Source organism: Dryobates pubescens, chromosome 7 (genome assembly GCF_014839835.1).
Source record: "Dryobates pubescens isolate bDryPub1 chromosome 7, bDryPub1.pri, whole genome shotgun sequence".
NCBI lineage: Eukaryota > Metazoa > Chordata > Aves > Piciformes > Picidae > Dryobates > Dryobates pubescens.
This window is the reverse complement of record NC_071618.1, coordinates 7,305,761-7,321,590: the sequence shown is the minus strand read 5'-3', so window position 1 is coordinate 7,321,590 and position 15,830 is coordinate 7,305,761. Positions and strand designations below refer to the sequence as shown.

The 15,830-nt window shown below is 42.4% G+C and overlaps 1 protein-coding gene across 1 annotated transcript; it reads right to left on the bottom strand.

Annotated features, from left to right (window-relative positions):
- Positions 1-332: 332 nt before the first annotated feature.
- PCID2 (PCI domain containing 2) lies at positions 333-14,365 on the bottom strand. The gene is made up of 14 exons (XM_009898719.2): positions 14,233-14,365; positions 12,849-12,938; positions 11,779-11,852; positions 11,021-11,086; positions 10,484-10,525; positions 9,962-10,016; positions 8,177-8,280; positions 7,367-7,442; positions 7,096-7,237; positions 4,991-5,091; positions 2,579-2,652; positions 2,284-2,409; positions 1,945-2,068; positions 333-946 (listed from the first exon to the last, which is right to left on the bottom strand). Exons 1-14 carry the CDS (start codon positions 14,266-14,268, stop codon positions 857-859), a joined length of 1,200 nt encoding a protein of 399 aa, XP_009897021.1. The 5' UTR covers positions 14,269-14,365; the 3' UTR covers positions 333-856.
- Between the last annotated feature and the right edge of the window lie 1,465 nt (positions 14,366-15,830).

The window sequence follows — 15,830 nt, the reverse complement described above, 5'->3', positions numbered from 1 at the left end:
TTTGTGGATAAAATAAACCCCAACTCTTGAGGAGGAGAAAAAAAGATCATTTATTTCCTTTAAAAATAACTAGAAAACCCCGAAACTACCATCCTATCACTGCGGACAAAGTTATGCTGGACCACCCACAAAAAACCCAAACCCCTCAAGGAAGCAACACCTAAAACTATTGGATCCAATGGAGTGTTTCCCCATAAGCAGAATAAACCAGAATATGGATCAGTTAACTAAGTTTTTGTTCATTGTAACAAAAATGAAAGAAATCTGCCCCAAACCCACCTGTGGGCATCTACAAACAAAAATCCCACATCTACTTCAACCTGTAGGTATTGTTGACACAGCAAAGCTTTTGGTGCCAAGCACTTCTCTATTTTTTAGAGGAAGCTTGGAAAGAGTATTTAATACCAGCAAGATTATTGAAGAGACAAAAAAAATCCATGGAAACCATGAAAGGAAACATCATTGCCACTCTGAAGAATGGATTAACAGAAATAACAAGGGATGGATCCTTCTCCTCTCTGAAAGATAACTGCAAAAATACTAACACAAAGTAGTTTATGAAAGCTTTAAAGTGAAGTTGGAAGGAATTTGGAATGCTTTTCTTTATCTCCTCATGAAGTATTTTGAATGATCTAGAAAGCCTGCGGAAACTATCGCTGAAAAGTCAGCATTTCATTCCAATGCACTTTGTAACACTGCAGCCTTGGCCATTCTGGGAAAGAAGCCACAAACAGTTCCTGGTATTCCAGTCCTGGACGTGAACCAGGTCATCTGCAATGTTCTCGGAGTGATTAGGAGCAGCTCCACTGGGCAAACCGAGTATCAGAACAGTATTTCCATGGATAGGATGCAACACTCAACACACGGTTGACAGTGGAGGAAATGGGTTCTGCTTACTGACCACAAGCTTTTGATGCTGATGAGATATATAGCCTTTAATGTGACCCTGGCACAAGGAGAAAAAGACAGCATTAGTACTGCAAGCTGGTAACACAATGCCTGTAACCCCAGCTGTTTCCAGGCTACATCAAGCAAAGCTATGTGTGCATACCCCATCACTACTGCACTCAGCATCTATAAGAATGCATTCGTTTTTTTTGTAAGTGGGTCAGCTCCCAGAGGAATCTGAAAGTTAGAGCCATAATTGTGTGTGTCTGTGTACACTAATGCTGCTGTCAGCCTGAGCCCGTTGCCAGGGCCCCCTACTGGTCTGCTTACATTACCTTGAAGAGACAGAGCTCTACAGAAGTGTTGCTAAATTCCCTCTTGCTCACTTCAATATGGGGATATTAATTAACCACTGTTTCATACATAATAAACTAAATGACACAGTATTTACTTTTCTGATGTAGTGCTGTAACACTGAAAGAAACCTTCCAGGGACCAATATTTGTTACTCCTAGACCTCACCAAAACATCTGTTTCAGGCATGGAGACGTGGTTTATTTTCTTGCTGACACTGCAGTGCTGCTCCAAAACCTCTGATTCATTGGAAATCTCTAGATTACAAGCCTTTATCTGCTCATGAGTAGTTGAGATCCACTTAGAGAAATATGTGAAACAAAACCACAGAAATCTAGATTGTTTCTTTTCTAATATTAGAATGCTAAGAATCTCCCAATTCAAATGCATTTAAAATGTTTGCATTTTTAAACCAGTATTTTTGCATACATAGAACTGCCAGTATTAGATTTTTAATGTAAAATTGAACTTTGGCTTCACCTGATACATGCAAGAGAGGCAGGAACTACAGAAGGCCCTTAGGGCCAATGAAAGCACTTCACTTTGGGCACAAATAAATACTTTCTTTTTTTTTTTTTTCCACACACAAGAAAACCTGGGATTATGGATATTTTTTTTTTTTGTAATAAACTTTTATTCCCTACCTAATATTTTTAGTGTTTGCAATCTGGACAGGCTAGACAAGAAGCAGTCAGCACATACCATGTATATAAGGTTAGCTAAAATGCACTGGACTTCATCGATATCAACATCATCAACTTGCATGAATTTCAGAGCAAACAGAAAGGCATCCAGAGATAGCTGATGGGTTTTGAGTAGTAAATACCTGGAAAAAGCAACAGAGGAATAAAAAAATCTGCTGTTGAAAAGCAACTACTTCAAAATTTCAGTTCTTAGAAAAATGGCATTTCCACAATAAATTCACTAACAGCAATTCGGTTCTCTCACAGAGAACGAAGGAGTATGTGTGTCTATATCACAGTCCTAGGTGAGAACACATTAAGGGTGCTTTTATGAAAATGTAGGTTTTGTTAGGCTTACACTTTCTTAAACAGATTTCTGTATGTGATGATTTTCAGCTTCTCAAGGATCAGAAAGATTCCACATCGAATAAAGAAGCTCTCATGCTTTGCCAAAGCTTCATTCAGTAGGAGGAGATTGCCTTCACTACAAGGATGAAGAAATGAAAACATGAGAAGGTCTCACCCAAACGAGAAAGAAAATGGCTCACTTGGTAGGACTATCTCTCCCCTACCCCCCTCAATCATCCCAAATCAGTATCTTTTACTTAAGACTTTTTGAACTAACACACAATGCAATAAAACAATCATCATACCTCACAGCCTTTGTTACTTCAGCAAACTGCATAAGGTCATACTTTTTTAAGAGCTGAATTGTTGGCATATGGCCCTGAAAGATAAACAGTTTCCAAGTTCTCCAAGGTAAAGTTAAATGCATTTAAAATATAATATTGCAAGATATAAAAACATTTGTTAAATATATAACCATATTTTATTTTCTCTAAAGAGGTGAATAAATGTATTTCCTGGTCAAGCTGTCAGACCATGGCTTGGACAGCAGCACTCTGTGCTGGGTTAGGAACTGGCTGGAGGGCCGAGCCCAGAGAGTGGTGGTGAATGGTGCCACATCCAGCTGGCAGCCAGTCACCAGTGGTGTGCCCCAGGGATCACTGCTGGGCCCCATGCTCTTTAATATCTTTATCAATGGTCTGGATTGAGTCCATCATCAGTAAGTTTGCAGACAACACCAAGCTGGGGGCAGGTGTTGATCTGTTAAGAGGGTAGAGAGGCTCTGCAGAGGGACCTCGACAGGCTGGACAGATGGGCAGAATCCAGCGGCATGAGATTGAACACATCCAGGTGCCGGGTTCTGCACATTGGCCACAACAACCCCATGCAGAGCTACAGGCTGGGGGCAGAGTGGCTGGAGAGCAGCCAGGCAGAAAGGTACCTGGGGGTACTGGTTGATAGTAGGCTGAACATGAGCCAGCAGTGTGCCCAGGCAGCCAAGAAGGCCAATGGCATCCTGGCCTGCATCAGGAACAGTGTGGCCAGCAGGAGCAGGGAGGTCATTCTGCCCCTGTACACTGCACTGGTTAGGCCACACCTTGAGTCCTGTGTCCAGTTCTGGGCCCCTCAGTTTAGGAAAGATGTTGAGATGCTGGAAGGTGTCCAGAGACTGGCAACAAAGCTGGAGAGGGGTTTGGAGCACAAGCCCTGTGAGGAGAGGCTGAGGGAGCTGGGGTTGCTTTGCCTGGAGAAGAGGAAGCTCAGAGGAGACCTTACTGCTGTCTACAACTACCTGAGGGAGGTTGTAGCCAGGTGGGGGTGGGTCTCTCCTCCCAGGCAGCCAGCACCAGAACAAGAGGACACAGTCTCAAGCTGCATCAGGGGAGGTTTAGGCTGGATGTTAGGAAGAAGTTCTTCATAGAAAGAGTGATTTGCCATTGGAATGGGCTGCCCAGGCAGGTGGTGGAGTCACCATCACCAGTGGTGTTTGGGAACAGACTGGATGGGGCGCTTGGTGCCATGGTTTAGTTGATTAGGTAGTGTTGGATGATAGGTTGGACTTGATCTCTGAGGTCTTTTCCAACCTGGTTAATTCTATTCGTAAGACAAGCCCCCTGTCCCTATCAAATACCTTGTAGCTCAAGTCATAGTAACTTATCTCACTCTTTAGAGCGTCTTAATACATCTTAATGTTGGGGAACAGTTAACAAACTGTAAAATCAGGATCCTGTGACAAGAGGTCTGGGCAGATCCAAATTTTACATTATGGCTGTATGATCTAAACTGCAAACAGAAGAAACACAGGAATCCCAAGCATTACTAATATTACAAGCAATGCTTCAGCCTGTCAAGTGCTAGCTCAGTCTGTGCTACATTTTTTCCTTCCCTATGCCTCCATGCAGAAACAAAAAAGTTCTCTCACAAAAAAAACCAAACAAAACAAAACAAAGTTTAAATTTAAAGAAACAAAATTAATTCTCATTGCTAGGTCAGGTAAGACAGAACCACCTACTCTAATGAAAGAAACTTTGTTTTTTACCTCCCTGCACAGCAGAGATCAGATTGCATACTGACTTGGGTCACACTTTAAATTTAGTTACCGTCATGCTATGCTGTTGGTAACTCCTTTCCTGGTTGGAGGATTAGCTGAGAGCAGAAGTCAGTTACATGTTTACTGAGAGCTGCTAGAAATAAAAAAAGACCATCCAAGCTATTTTAGTACAGTTTCAGGTCAGTGTTGATGTTTAGGCTCTGATTTAAAAAAAGTAACTGTGAAAACAATGACCTTTATCTAGTTTCTCTAGTGCTGTTTATACACTAAAACTGCTCCAGAAAACGTTATTACAAAAGTAACCTCAGGTTGCACCTTTAGGCAGGGTGTAAAGGAAGGCAGGGTGTAAAGGAAGGCAGGGTGTAAAGGAAGGCAGGGTGTAAAGGAAGGCAGGGTGTAAAGGAAGGCAGGGTGTAAAGGAGGGTGAAATTTCTGTTTGGCTGGTTGTGTGTCGTCCCCCTCCCTTTTCTCCTTTCCTGTGGGCCATAAATGACATTTCAGTGTTTTTAGTCCTCACAAAACAAGGTGAGCACATGCTGGCTCCCGTGGAGGAACTCAGGTACAGATAGCCTCTCAGTTCCAATAAGGAAAGAAACAACAACAGTACTGAGCAACAATTTGGTCATCTGCCTCCAAAGAATTATTTAGAAGAGTAACACCTGCTCACCAACAACATTTTTACAGGCAGCAGGTAGATCAAAATCATTCTTTTGTTCTTCTGGCTTGAGCGGTGGCAGTGCTCAAAGGCAAATGACAGATACTCTTCAGCTGCAGAAACAAATAAAAGTCATAAGTCAACAACAAAAACAGGTTTAAAATGTAACCCAAATTCTATGTTCAATGTCCCTCTTTAGCTTGAACTCAGCAGATTTGAAATGACGTAAAAAATCATCGCACCAATCGATATGCAGCAAGAAAAATACTCTAAAAATTATTGAAGAGCCACGTAAAATACAAAGCAGTGCCAGGAATAAAAAGTCCTACTTCAGAAAGTCAAAGAAAACTTGTCAAGGCTGAGATCTCCCAGGTAAGTTACAGGCAATACTGAAATGTTCAGCTCATTCCAGCAGTATTCTTGTGCTACTGTTGGGGGAGGGTACAGTCTCAAGAAGCACTGACGAAACAGAACCCTGCATTCTAAACTCACAGATTATGTTCTTGAGTGGCATAAGTTGCACACGATGCGTACGTCTGCTGAGCTGCAAAAATGTGCCAGTGAGATCACAAAGCATGACAACCTGAAAATCTCTCATCAGTTTTCACTGAGAGAGAAAAATGACAAGCCAGGCAGGCAGAAGGCACTGTTCAGAGTAACAAAACTGGCTCAAGAATAGATTTGAGTCAAAGGCTTCAGTTAGGAATGAAAGTTGTACCCTCTAGCTCCAGAAGCATTTTTTAGTGAATCTACTTGAAATCTCAGAAATGTGGTTTCTACATCTTCCAAATACCACAGTATCACAGTAACTAAGGTTGGAAGAGACCCCAAGGATCATCAAGTCCAACCTGTTCCAACAGACCTCACAACTAGACCATGGCACCAAGTGCCACGTCCAATCTCCCCTTGAACACCTCCAGGGTGCATCAAGAAGCTAATTCTACAGTACAGTTTGCTGAAGTTTTTCTACATGGCATACAGTAAGTTTAAGAGGACAAGTGAGTCACAACACCTCTTTTGTAGGGGGGAGGAAAAATCTGTTTTGGATGCTCATATGTTTTATTAAGCACACACATGATGCAAAAGACTAGAGGGAGCTTTGCTGACACAAATATTTCAAAACTGCTACAATTAGAAGTGTCATGGAATCTTATTGAGGAGGAAGTTCTTCACCAGGAGTGGTGAAGCCCTGGTATGGGTTGTCCGGGGAGGTGGTTGGGGCACTGTCCCTGGAAGTGTTTAAGACCAGGCTGGACGAGGCTCTGGCCAGCCTGATCTAGTGTGGGGTGGACCTGCCCATGGCAGGGGGCTTGGAACTAGATGATCCTTGTGGTCCCTTCCAACCCTGACTGATACTATGACAAAACACAGGTGGCTTTGTTGGTAGCACATAAGACCCTTAATGGGAAGGTTGTGAGTTCAAGCCTGCAGTGGGCACTTGTTGCAGAATGGCTTGCAAAGACATGGTTCTATGGAACGATGGTTTGAACAGAGTATGTAGGCCGCACTCCATCTTGTTATTTACTGCTCACAGTAAGCTAGTGTGTTGATGCAGCCAGGCCACCGTGGCCTTGTAGCTGTGCTTGCAGCTGCCTGCAAAGGATAACAGGATACCAAAGCAAGGTCACTACGCCCTTACAGGCGATAACAAGTAAAGAAGAATGTAAAACAGAATTCTTGTGATTATCTCATCAGGATGGGAAAGCAGGATGTTTAACCGCAGAAGGTGGGGTTGGCAGCTAGGCTGCTGTATATAAGAAGTGTCTGATGCTCAATAAAGTTGGATTTCGTGGATCATATTGATCGTTTGCGACCCCTTCTTGCGGCAGGCACTAGTGTCCTCCCTACTCTAGTCATGAGGTCTGTGGTGACAGGTTGGACTTGATGATCTTTGAGGTCTCTTCCAACCTTAGTGATACTGAATATTACTGAATACTGAATATGATGCTATCTTTGATCTGGTCTGTGTACCTTTGATCTTTTAGCATGACTATTCCTTTAATCAGTGCAAACACAACTGCACCTTCTACACACATTTTGAGTCCCACACACACGACAACAGCCAGATTTCACACCAAGCAGCAAGACTTTATGCCTGTCTTGCTGGCACGCAGTACCTTGTTTAAAGTCGCTGTCAAACATGGCTTTGCGTCCCACATAGTATCTGTACGTAACTCGCTGAGCCATGCTATATTCATCCTTCAGGTTTGAGCTGTCGATTGCTCTAATTAAGGGCTTACATAGATGGAGCTTGTTGATCTGTTAGAAAAATACATTAGCTGCATTCATTTTACTCAGAGAGTGTAGATAGATAGCAGCATATAAAATGAAGCGGACTTGGCTTAGAATACAAAATACAGAACAGAGCTTACCAGGCTTGAACCCTACCTTAAAATAAATTTTGAACAGCTGATTCACCAGAAACAACATGCCCCACTTCTTGGAATCTTCAATGCCTGCTCGACTGTGAAAACAAAGAAGAAAAAAACAACTAGTAATGACCACTGTAAAAAAAAATGATGGCTTTGCCTTTAGGGTAAACTACCTCTGTAGCTATTTCATGGATTTTTAGGGTAAAAATAGGTATCTGAAATAAAAGCCAAGGTCAAACTTTTCTTAAACCACACCAGCACTGTCAAGCCAAAATGTGTTCCTCCTATCTTCCGTTTTAACAGCTCTGCTACACTTTTTCTTAACCAAATGAAAAGATGTCATGCAACATATTATTAATCTCTATCAGGGTCCTCACTCCAATCTGCAGTTAACACATCCACTAGGATAGCAGTTGCTTGTAGTATTCCAGGTGAAAGAAAGATGAACAAAAAAGGAAGTATTTTCTTCACTTAGCAATTTTAACACTTCCAAAGACTGGGAACCAAAGAGTCATCTCTTTTACGTCTAATGACAATGAAACAGCTTCACAACTGAAAAGGGCACAAAAATGTTAATGGTCTTTCCTGAGAAACAGTGGCATGATCAATCCCTCCCAACAACATCTGCTAGAGATGTAAAACCTGAAGGGAAGGCCTCTCCAGCTGTATTTAATAGTCAAGAGAGAACAGGCTGTAAATGAGAAGAAACCAGCCTCAGAACTGTTCATTTTTACACAAATACAGTCTCAGTAAATGGAAAAATCTTACATGAAGTTCATTAAGTTCTTAACAATAGTGCAAATTCTGCAGAGGGTCTTTCACTCACGTGTCACTGGCACAGACTCGAAAACAGCTCATTAGGAGTTCTGCTGCTTTTTCCAACATGTCACCAACTTTGCTCTTCCCCTTCTTCACTAGCTGCTGATCTGCCTATCATTACACAGCAAGAAACAAAATGTGATTGTGCATCCTGCTCTGCTGAGTTGCAACCAATTTACTTCCTTAATGCAGCATTTTACAAAGTATTATAGCAATTGATTTGTTAAGCCTGCTATTCCCCAAATCCAGAAGGCAGCCAAGCTCACAGAGTAAAAGAAAACACTCAAAGAGGCTCCTGAATGTGTACCAAACCTAATGCACAAGAGGACAGTCCTTTGAAAATAGCACTGACCACTATCATCTTCAGCACCATTAGGTTGAATGCAGCTCTCAGGATCACCTGATAGCTGACTTGGGAGGAGCAACTCAAGTTTTCAAAAAACAAGAGACTGGCAAAAAAAATCAAAATCTTTTGAAGTAAAGTAAAGTGAAGTGAAGTAAAGTAAAATGATTCCTCTTCCTCTTATGGAGTTTGAATTTTAGCATTTACAACGAAGCCTCCCTCCAAAGCCACAAAGGCTAGATTTTCTTTCTAAAGCACATTCAACACTTTCTGGTAGCAACACACACTGGGGCTTTCAGGAGAAACGGAAAACATGTTACATATGATACAGCTGCAAAAGAAAAAGATTGGCTGCCAACACATGGAAGAGATCCATGCACTGATTAATGCATAAGGAGAGCAGAGGCTAAATAAGGAGAGAAGAGCCTAAAAAGTAGTAAGTAGATATTTACTTCGTTTTTGCTGAAGAGCTTTATTATAATGTGTGCATTGTCACTAGCTGAAATGTAAGGAAAAGGAAAGGAAATACATCCTTTGCTGCAGAAGTCTTCTCTGTATCTCCATCCTTTGAATATATTAAGGTTAGAAGAGTTCAAACACCTCTAGCATGACTGATCTCACTTACCCTTTTCTTACACATCTCAAGTACACAAATTTGCCTCATTCTGACCGAGAATGAAGACTTGTTACAGAGCAGGCACACACACGAAATATTGTCTGTGCAAGCATGCCAAATACCTTGTACTGTGGGTGGATGTGCTAAAGGGACAAACACTGAAAATACTCAGCCTAACTTGAACTCTAACTTCACTTCTTCAGGTAAAGTGTCTACAAACAAGATCATAACCCTGCTACTCACCTTGGCCTGGCAGTTCTTGATAGATTCCTACACAGGGTACTTCAACCACTAGCATGAGAAAAATAACACAAATGTGGTGGTGTTTTGCTTCTCAGCTGCTGTGTGGGCCCAGCAACATATCCAACGAGCATCAAAAGCAGTACACATAGCTGGAGGAGGGGCAAGGAGGCAGAAACCTTCTCCTTCCCATGTGGTGAGTAGTTACACCAGTTCTGTTGTCTGGGGAATCTCCACCCTTATAAAAATCTCCTCAAAATCCCAAGGATAATACATGGAAATAGTGAATTAAGCCACTATGCGACTCTATAAAGACAGTACTTAATCACTTCACATGCTCTAAGCAGCTTCTGTCAATTGCACACAGGTCCTCAGAACCTCTCTAGTTAAAGCTGCAAATAGGGGGCAGGCAAAAAAAAAAGAACCTTTGGTTTTTCACCAGGGCTGGATGAATTCAGTGCATCAGTAAAACCCTCAACAATAAGTTAAACGGTAGAGAACAAAATTAGGCTATGTAATACAGTCTAAAATACTTCCTCCATGAAAACTTCCAACAGACAAAAGTAAGGAGGCTGTTGATCACATCTACTTACATTATTGGCAAAAATCCGAAGATCGAGGGCTACCGAATACATTATAGGTAAAGCCCTGGAAAAGTAAAACATAATGTACCTAGTGTAAGCAAATCATGCAGTAAGACAGGAGAAACAAGCATATTTGGTCATAAAACTAGAGAAGTATAAATTACAGTTAAAAAAAGAAGGGTCAAATATTTCAAAGGCAAGCCCTTCAAGATCTCAGCATTTCAGAAATCCTACGCTGGAGGAAGAATTGATTCTGAAACCTTTTTAATTGTGGCGGTAATGAAGCACCATCTAACCTTGAACAAATCAGTTGTTTACTTACAGATCATTCTACATAATTAAGCTCAGATGTCTGGTTTTCAGACTTTGGGGCTTAAAAACTCAAACAGGCAGAGAAATCAAATTGGCTCCATTTAATTATCACTGGGGATAAATAAAAAAATACAGGCATAACTTTAGTATGACTACCGTGATATTATACTAGGGAAAGATGCAAGTTCAGTTTCTGGCAGCTCTGTCTCATGTACTCACCAGTTTTCCTCTTTATGCGCCTGAAATGCTCGCAGGAAAGATGTATTGTATTTAGGAGAATTCAAAACATGGTGAAATGAAGCACAGACTTGAAGGAATCTGTGAATGTATTACCACATGAAAGAGTAGAAACAAAAAAACACAACCCAGCAAGTAGACAAGAAGTTAAGATGCAGAGACAACAGGGAAGAACACAAGCAAAGCCATTTAGTCCTTGGTGTGCCAGCGGCAGTGGCCACTTAGACATAAGATAGCAGCTTTCTTTACCAGCACCTTCCCCTTTAGCAAAGTATAAGCTGGGAGGTATATCAATGATTTGAGGATCTTTTTTATTTTAAAGCAAATTGGCAGATTCTTTCTTAGTCCTACAGAAAGCTGAAAGGAGAAAAGTGTATCTGGATTTCCTCACTGAAGAACCTAAACTAGCTGAAGAAGACCACATTCTATTTATTTTAAAAGAGGTAAAGAGATCTTACTTCTACAAGAAGACAAACAGTTAATCTGAAAATTATATACAAGCTTTATGGTAAAGGATATTGGACAATAACTGTCTGGCATTTGTATGCTTCTATAAAGTCATGGTTTCCAACAGCATATGTACACCTGTCAAAGAAAAGGTGCATTAGTGCAAATATAATAAAGACAGATACTTCTTTTTGCCTCTTAGCAGGCACAGAGCTTTCGAGTTTGTTTGAAAGAGATACTAAAATACTAGAACTGTTTCTGACAAAATTGGACAAAAATGCTTTAACACAGCACTGAGTTTGGTAACTGTAGACAACTGCTCTGAGAGATACATGAGCATTTGTTTCTGTAGCATGTTCAGTATCAGCTGTCATATGTTGATACTTTTTTGAACCCAAGATTAGCATGGATAAGAAAAATTCCTGTTGAAACCAAACTAAAGACTATGTTAATGCAGAATATTTTAAAACAAAAACTTCACAGAATTAACTTCCTAAAATTGCCTTAAGAGTACTTTTATTATTAAAATTTTGTTTAAAAAAATATTTATTTCCTTTCTTTCACTCTAAATCCTTGTATAGCTAGTAAATGCAGAGTAAAGGAAACAGCAAGCACCACAACCAAGGCTGTGTCAGATGACTGCCAAGTATGTAAAGCTCATTTTATCTGGAGAGGGTCTTTATTTCCTGTGGTTCCAGCTTTATAAAAGCAATAAATTTAAAAGCTTTCAGATGCAAGACCTTTAAAATAACTAAGTAAACTTAAGGATAATCTTCCCCATCCCTGCTGGATATCTCACAACTGACTTTACATTCCTGGCCCATCCTTACCTTAAGTGGGCTGCGAACATTTCATCATACGGTGGTTCCAAAACTTGTTGGCACTTCTCCTCTGGAGATGGGAGCTGAGAATAAACCAATGAAACATTAAAGGAACATCCAATGCATGATAAACATCATATGGATATTGTGCCTTGGCAGTTTTATGCACACACATGCCTTTGTTATCTATCAGAACTTTAAGTTACACTAATAACCACATCCAGGGTAGTAAATTCACAGAATCATCGAATGGCTTGAGTCAAAAGAAACCTTAAAAGTCACCTAGCTCCAACCCCCCTGCCATGGGCAGGGACACCTCCCACTAGACCAAGTTACTCAAAGCCTTATCCACCCTCATCTTAAATGCTTCCAGGGATGAGACATCCACAACTTCTCTGGGCCACTTATTCCAGTGTCTCATCACCGTCATAGTAAAGAAATTCTTCCTAATATCCAATCTAAATCTACCCTTATATAGTTTCAAACCACTGCCCCTTGTCCTACCACCACAGTGATACTGCTAGTGTGCATTCTCTCTCCAGAATCTGATTAGAGCTAGCTTTAGATAAAACCATCCCCAGCCTACTCACTGGTGGGGTAAGAAGCTGAAAGTCCACAACTTTGTGTAAACACAAGAAGGATGCTCTGGGCAGAACTACCTCCAGCTCAGCCAAACCAAACACAACTGTTTAGCAACAACTGGAACATCACACTATTCTCATCCTAAATCCAAAATGCACCAGCTACTAGGAAGAAAACTAACACAGCACAAACACTGGACTCTTGCTATCCACCGTTTTTCTCTTTGTAGTCACTTCAGCGTGCAATGTTACTAATGTAGACCTGGCTAGAAGGGACTTAAAAGATTATATATCCATCCAGAAAATAATACAAACTGGAATGCAAAAAGCCATCCAAGAGAGGAAAAAAACCAAACCAAACCAAACACAAACCACAAGAATAGAAAATATCTGGCCTGTGAAACAGATTTCTGAGGTTTATCTCTAATGGAAAGGAACCCATAAGAGAGCTACAAAAACTGAAAGCACAACAAAAGAAATGTCAGCATCAATTCTCACCTGTAACCTTGGGTTTGCAACATGTGGATGTTTAAATGATACCAATTCAGCACAAAATTGTCCATCTCTGCTGTCAATGGCTTCTTGTACCTACAAAGAAAACAGTGACATTACAGAATAAAATCCAGCAGCAGCCATACAAAATATTCACATAGGACTAAAGAAGCTGTGCTCTTGTTACCACTGTTCATCCACATCAACACCAACTTAAATGTGAGTTTTAAAACTGATTGCATCAATATTGCACTTCAATACATCTGTTTTTCAAAATTATACCAGGGATACAGTAGGGTAAACACTACTGTGTTGTTTAACTTATTTGCAGGATACAACAAAACTAGACAATTCCCAAGCCACTTACATAGGTTTAGCATTGTAAAATACCAGTTGTGAGAGATAGGTTTGGTTAAACTTCTTTAAATTCCCACTGAATTTATGAGCATCCAACCATATATCTGAAGGCATAAACAATCTTTGAGTAATGCTTAAAAATGAAGACAGGAGCATTAAACATGCAGCTGTTGTTAGTCTGATATTAGACTAGCATCTGTATAGAACACTTTTGAAACCTGTCAAGATTGTAAATGCTACATTCTGTGAGAGAAGGGTTCAATTCTGCTTCATCAAGCTAGAAATTTCTTCCATCCACTTGTGGAAGTAGTTTTAGCTATCACATCTTAAGAGATCTTTTTCTGCCACTTGTGTTTTGTTTGTCATATTTCTATGCCCATACAAAAATCTTTTTGCTATATGGAAAGATTATGGCAAATGGGAAAAATCAGACTAAAATTGCAAGGGAAGCACCAAAGAGTGCAAGTCAGCAGCTTAAAATCTTTAAGAGATCAGGGTTGAGGGGAAGAGGGTGTGTGGTGTTTGTAAAGTAAATGAGAACTAATTATTCTGTTTGGAAGTAGTTTTTCTTATTAAATGATAAATAGACTGTCAAGTGGACAAGATACTGATTTTTCAGAGCAGACTACTGCCATGAGATCTCAGTTGCTCCGTTTTTGAGACTAAAATACAAAGTTACTCTCTTTTTGTGCCTTTCAATCATCCTGATTGATCTTGACTGAAGTAATATGATAACAATGATGAAAATATAATGGTTCAGAAAGAAGCAGTAAGAGTGGTCACACTTAAAGCTCCACACTGAGGGTTCAGTCCAGCTGGTATCCTGGTAACCATCAGACTTTTCAGAAATTCCAGGTATACATCCTTGGAACTCAACTGGCATATCTAAGTGAGACTTAAACATATTTCATTACTAGAACACACACTCCATGCTGAATTCTTTCTTAAATAAGATAACATATTTACAGCAGAGAAAAACGCATCCATAAAGTCTGTGTCCATTAATACAAAAAAGAAAACCGAACGGGCTTACTTGCTGCAAGTACTGATTTATGGTGATGTGTGCCATTAAAACACATGTAGAAGCACCAGCAGTCTCGAATAAACCACACTTGTATCACATTCTGCAAAAGGAACAGGAGTTTAAGAGAAAAACGAAGTGAGACCATCCCACACTGATAACCCCCTCGCTCCGAGGAAACACGGGATGACCTTAACTGAATCTGGCTGCTGCCAGCCTACGGGTACAGCAGCAGAGAAAGCAGAGCAGAGCACAAACACACTTCCTGCCGAGAGCAACTGCGCGGGAAGAAGAAACCCTGGCACAAAGGCCGCAAGGAAAGCGGAGCGCCCTAGAAGCCTGCAGTTGAGGAAAACGGAGGGCAAGCCGTTAAGATGCACGGTAGCGGGACGTGACCCCATTCGTACACCGCCGCGCAAGGACACCCACCCATCCGCCCCGCGCCTCCCCTACATCCCTAGCACGTCTTCGGTAGCCTCTGCACGCCTCACCCTCAGCTCTGGCAGCCCTAGCCGGTGCTGCCCCGTCGCAAGACCACACTCAAGCCACGATGCGGCACTTCCGACAGCAAATACCCAGCTTCCGGCAACTTGCACCACACTTCCGGTACCCGGCAAGGTACGGGGCGCGAGAGGGCTGCAAACCGGAGCGCGCGCCCCTCAGTCCAAGGGGCAGCGCGGGACGACCTGCCAAGTCACGTGACACTGCCCCGCCCTCCCATCCGACCCGTCCGAGGTGGTACCGCCCCTCTCCGCCCACTGAGGCCTCCGGGAGGCGGGGCTTTGCCCCAATAGCCAGTAAGAAAGCGCGATGGGCAGGCCCAAGGGCCTGCGTCAGTGATAAACCTCGTGTGCTGGGGCATGCTGCCCGTTCGCGGGCGGTGGGTGGGGGAATGGGAGGCTGTAGTAGCACCGTAGGTGGAATCAGTACCGCGGGAGGGAGTAGTCGCTTTTGCTCCCCTTGTTTCTTCACTTCTTAAAGGAGACGAGCGGTAATCTCCGTGAGCCAGGGCCTCTGCGCTTACCCGTGTTACAGATGTCCAGTTACAGGGGCCCCGTGTCACCCGGTAGAGTGTCCGGGCTTGGCTGCTTGTTTCCCTTTCCTCCTTTTCTCACGGCCGGCTGACGGCCGCTGTGCTCTAATGAGTGTCACTGCTCGCAAGGAGCACTGGGCAGCCTACGTAAACGTCTGTGCAAAAAGTTAAATCGGGTATATAACTCTTGAAGCGGTACACTAAAGTGAGGCTTGTAAAACAAGGGCACCTTCCGTGCCCTGTCAGATTGTGCTCAAGACAAGCGTGAGGCCTCGGCGTGTCCCATCTAAGCTAGGTGTTGCCGGTGACAGGGACGTGGGGGCTCTCGGGGCTGATGGCTCCTCTGGGTGAGAAACCGAGGTCAGGCTGGGAAACGCATCTACTCGGCTTGCCCAGCTGCCCCTAGGCGCCATGCCTTTTCGCGCCAGGTATAAACAAGTAGGGCTAGGCGAAACGGGGAACCGAAGAGCTGCGAGATGATGGCGAGGAGCCGCCGTCGGCAGCCGCTCGACCCCGCTGGAGACTGCCCCGGCCGCCAGCGGGAACGGGAGCCATCTTGTGAGCGGGCTTGGTGCTG

What these genes read in the sequence shown, in the direction of transcription:
- PCID2 (XM_009898719.2), bottom strand. Translation starts at nt 14,268, where the DNA reads ATGGCACACATCACCATAAATCAGTACTTGCAGCAA. An exon ending in TGCCTGTAAAAATGTTGTTG is followed by an intron (nt 2,653 to 4,990) that starts GTGAGCAGGTGT and finishes TTTATCTTTCAG; the next exon opens with GGCCATATGCCAACAATTCA. An exon ending in TAGCTAACCTTATATACATG is followed by an intron (nt 947 to 1,944) that starts GTATGTGCTGAC and finishes TCCTTGTGCCAG; the next exon opens with GGTCACATTAAAGGCTATAT.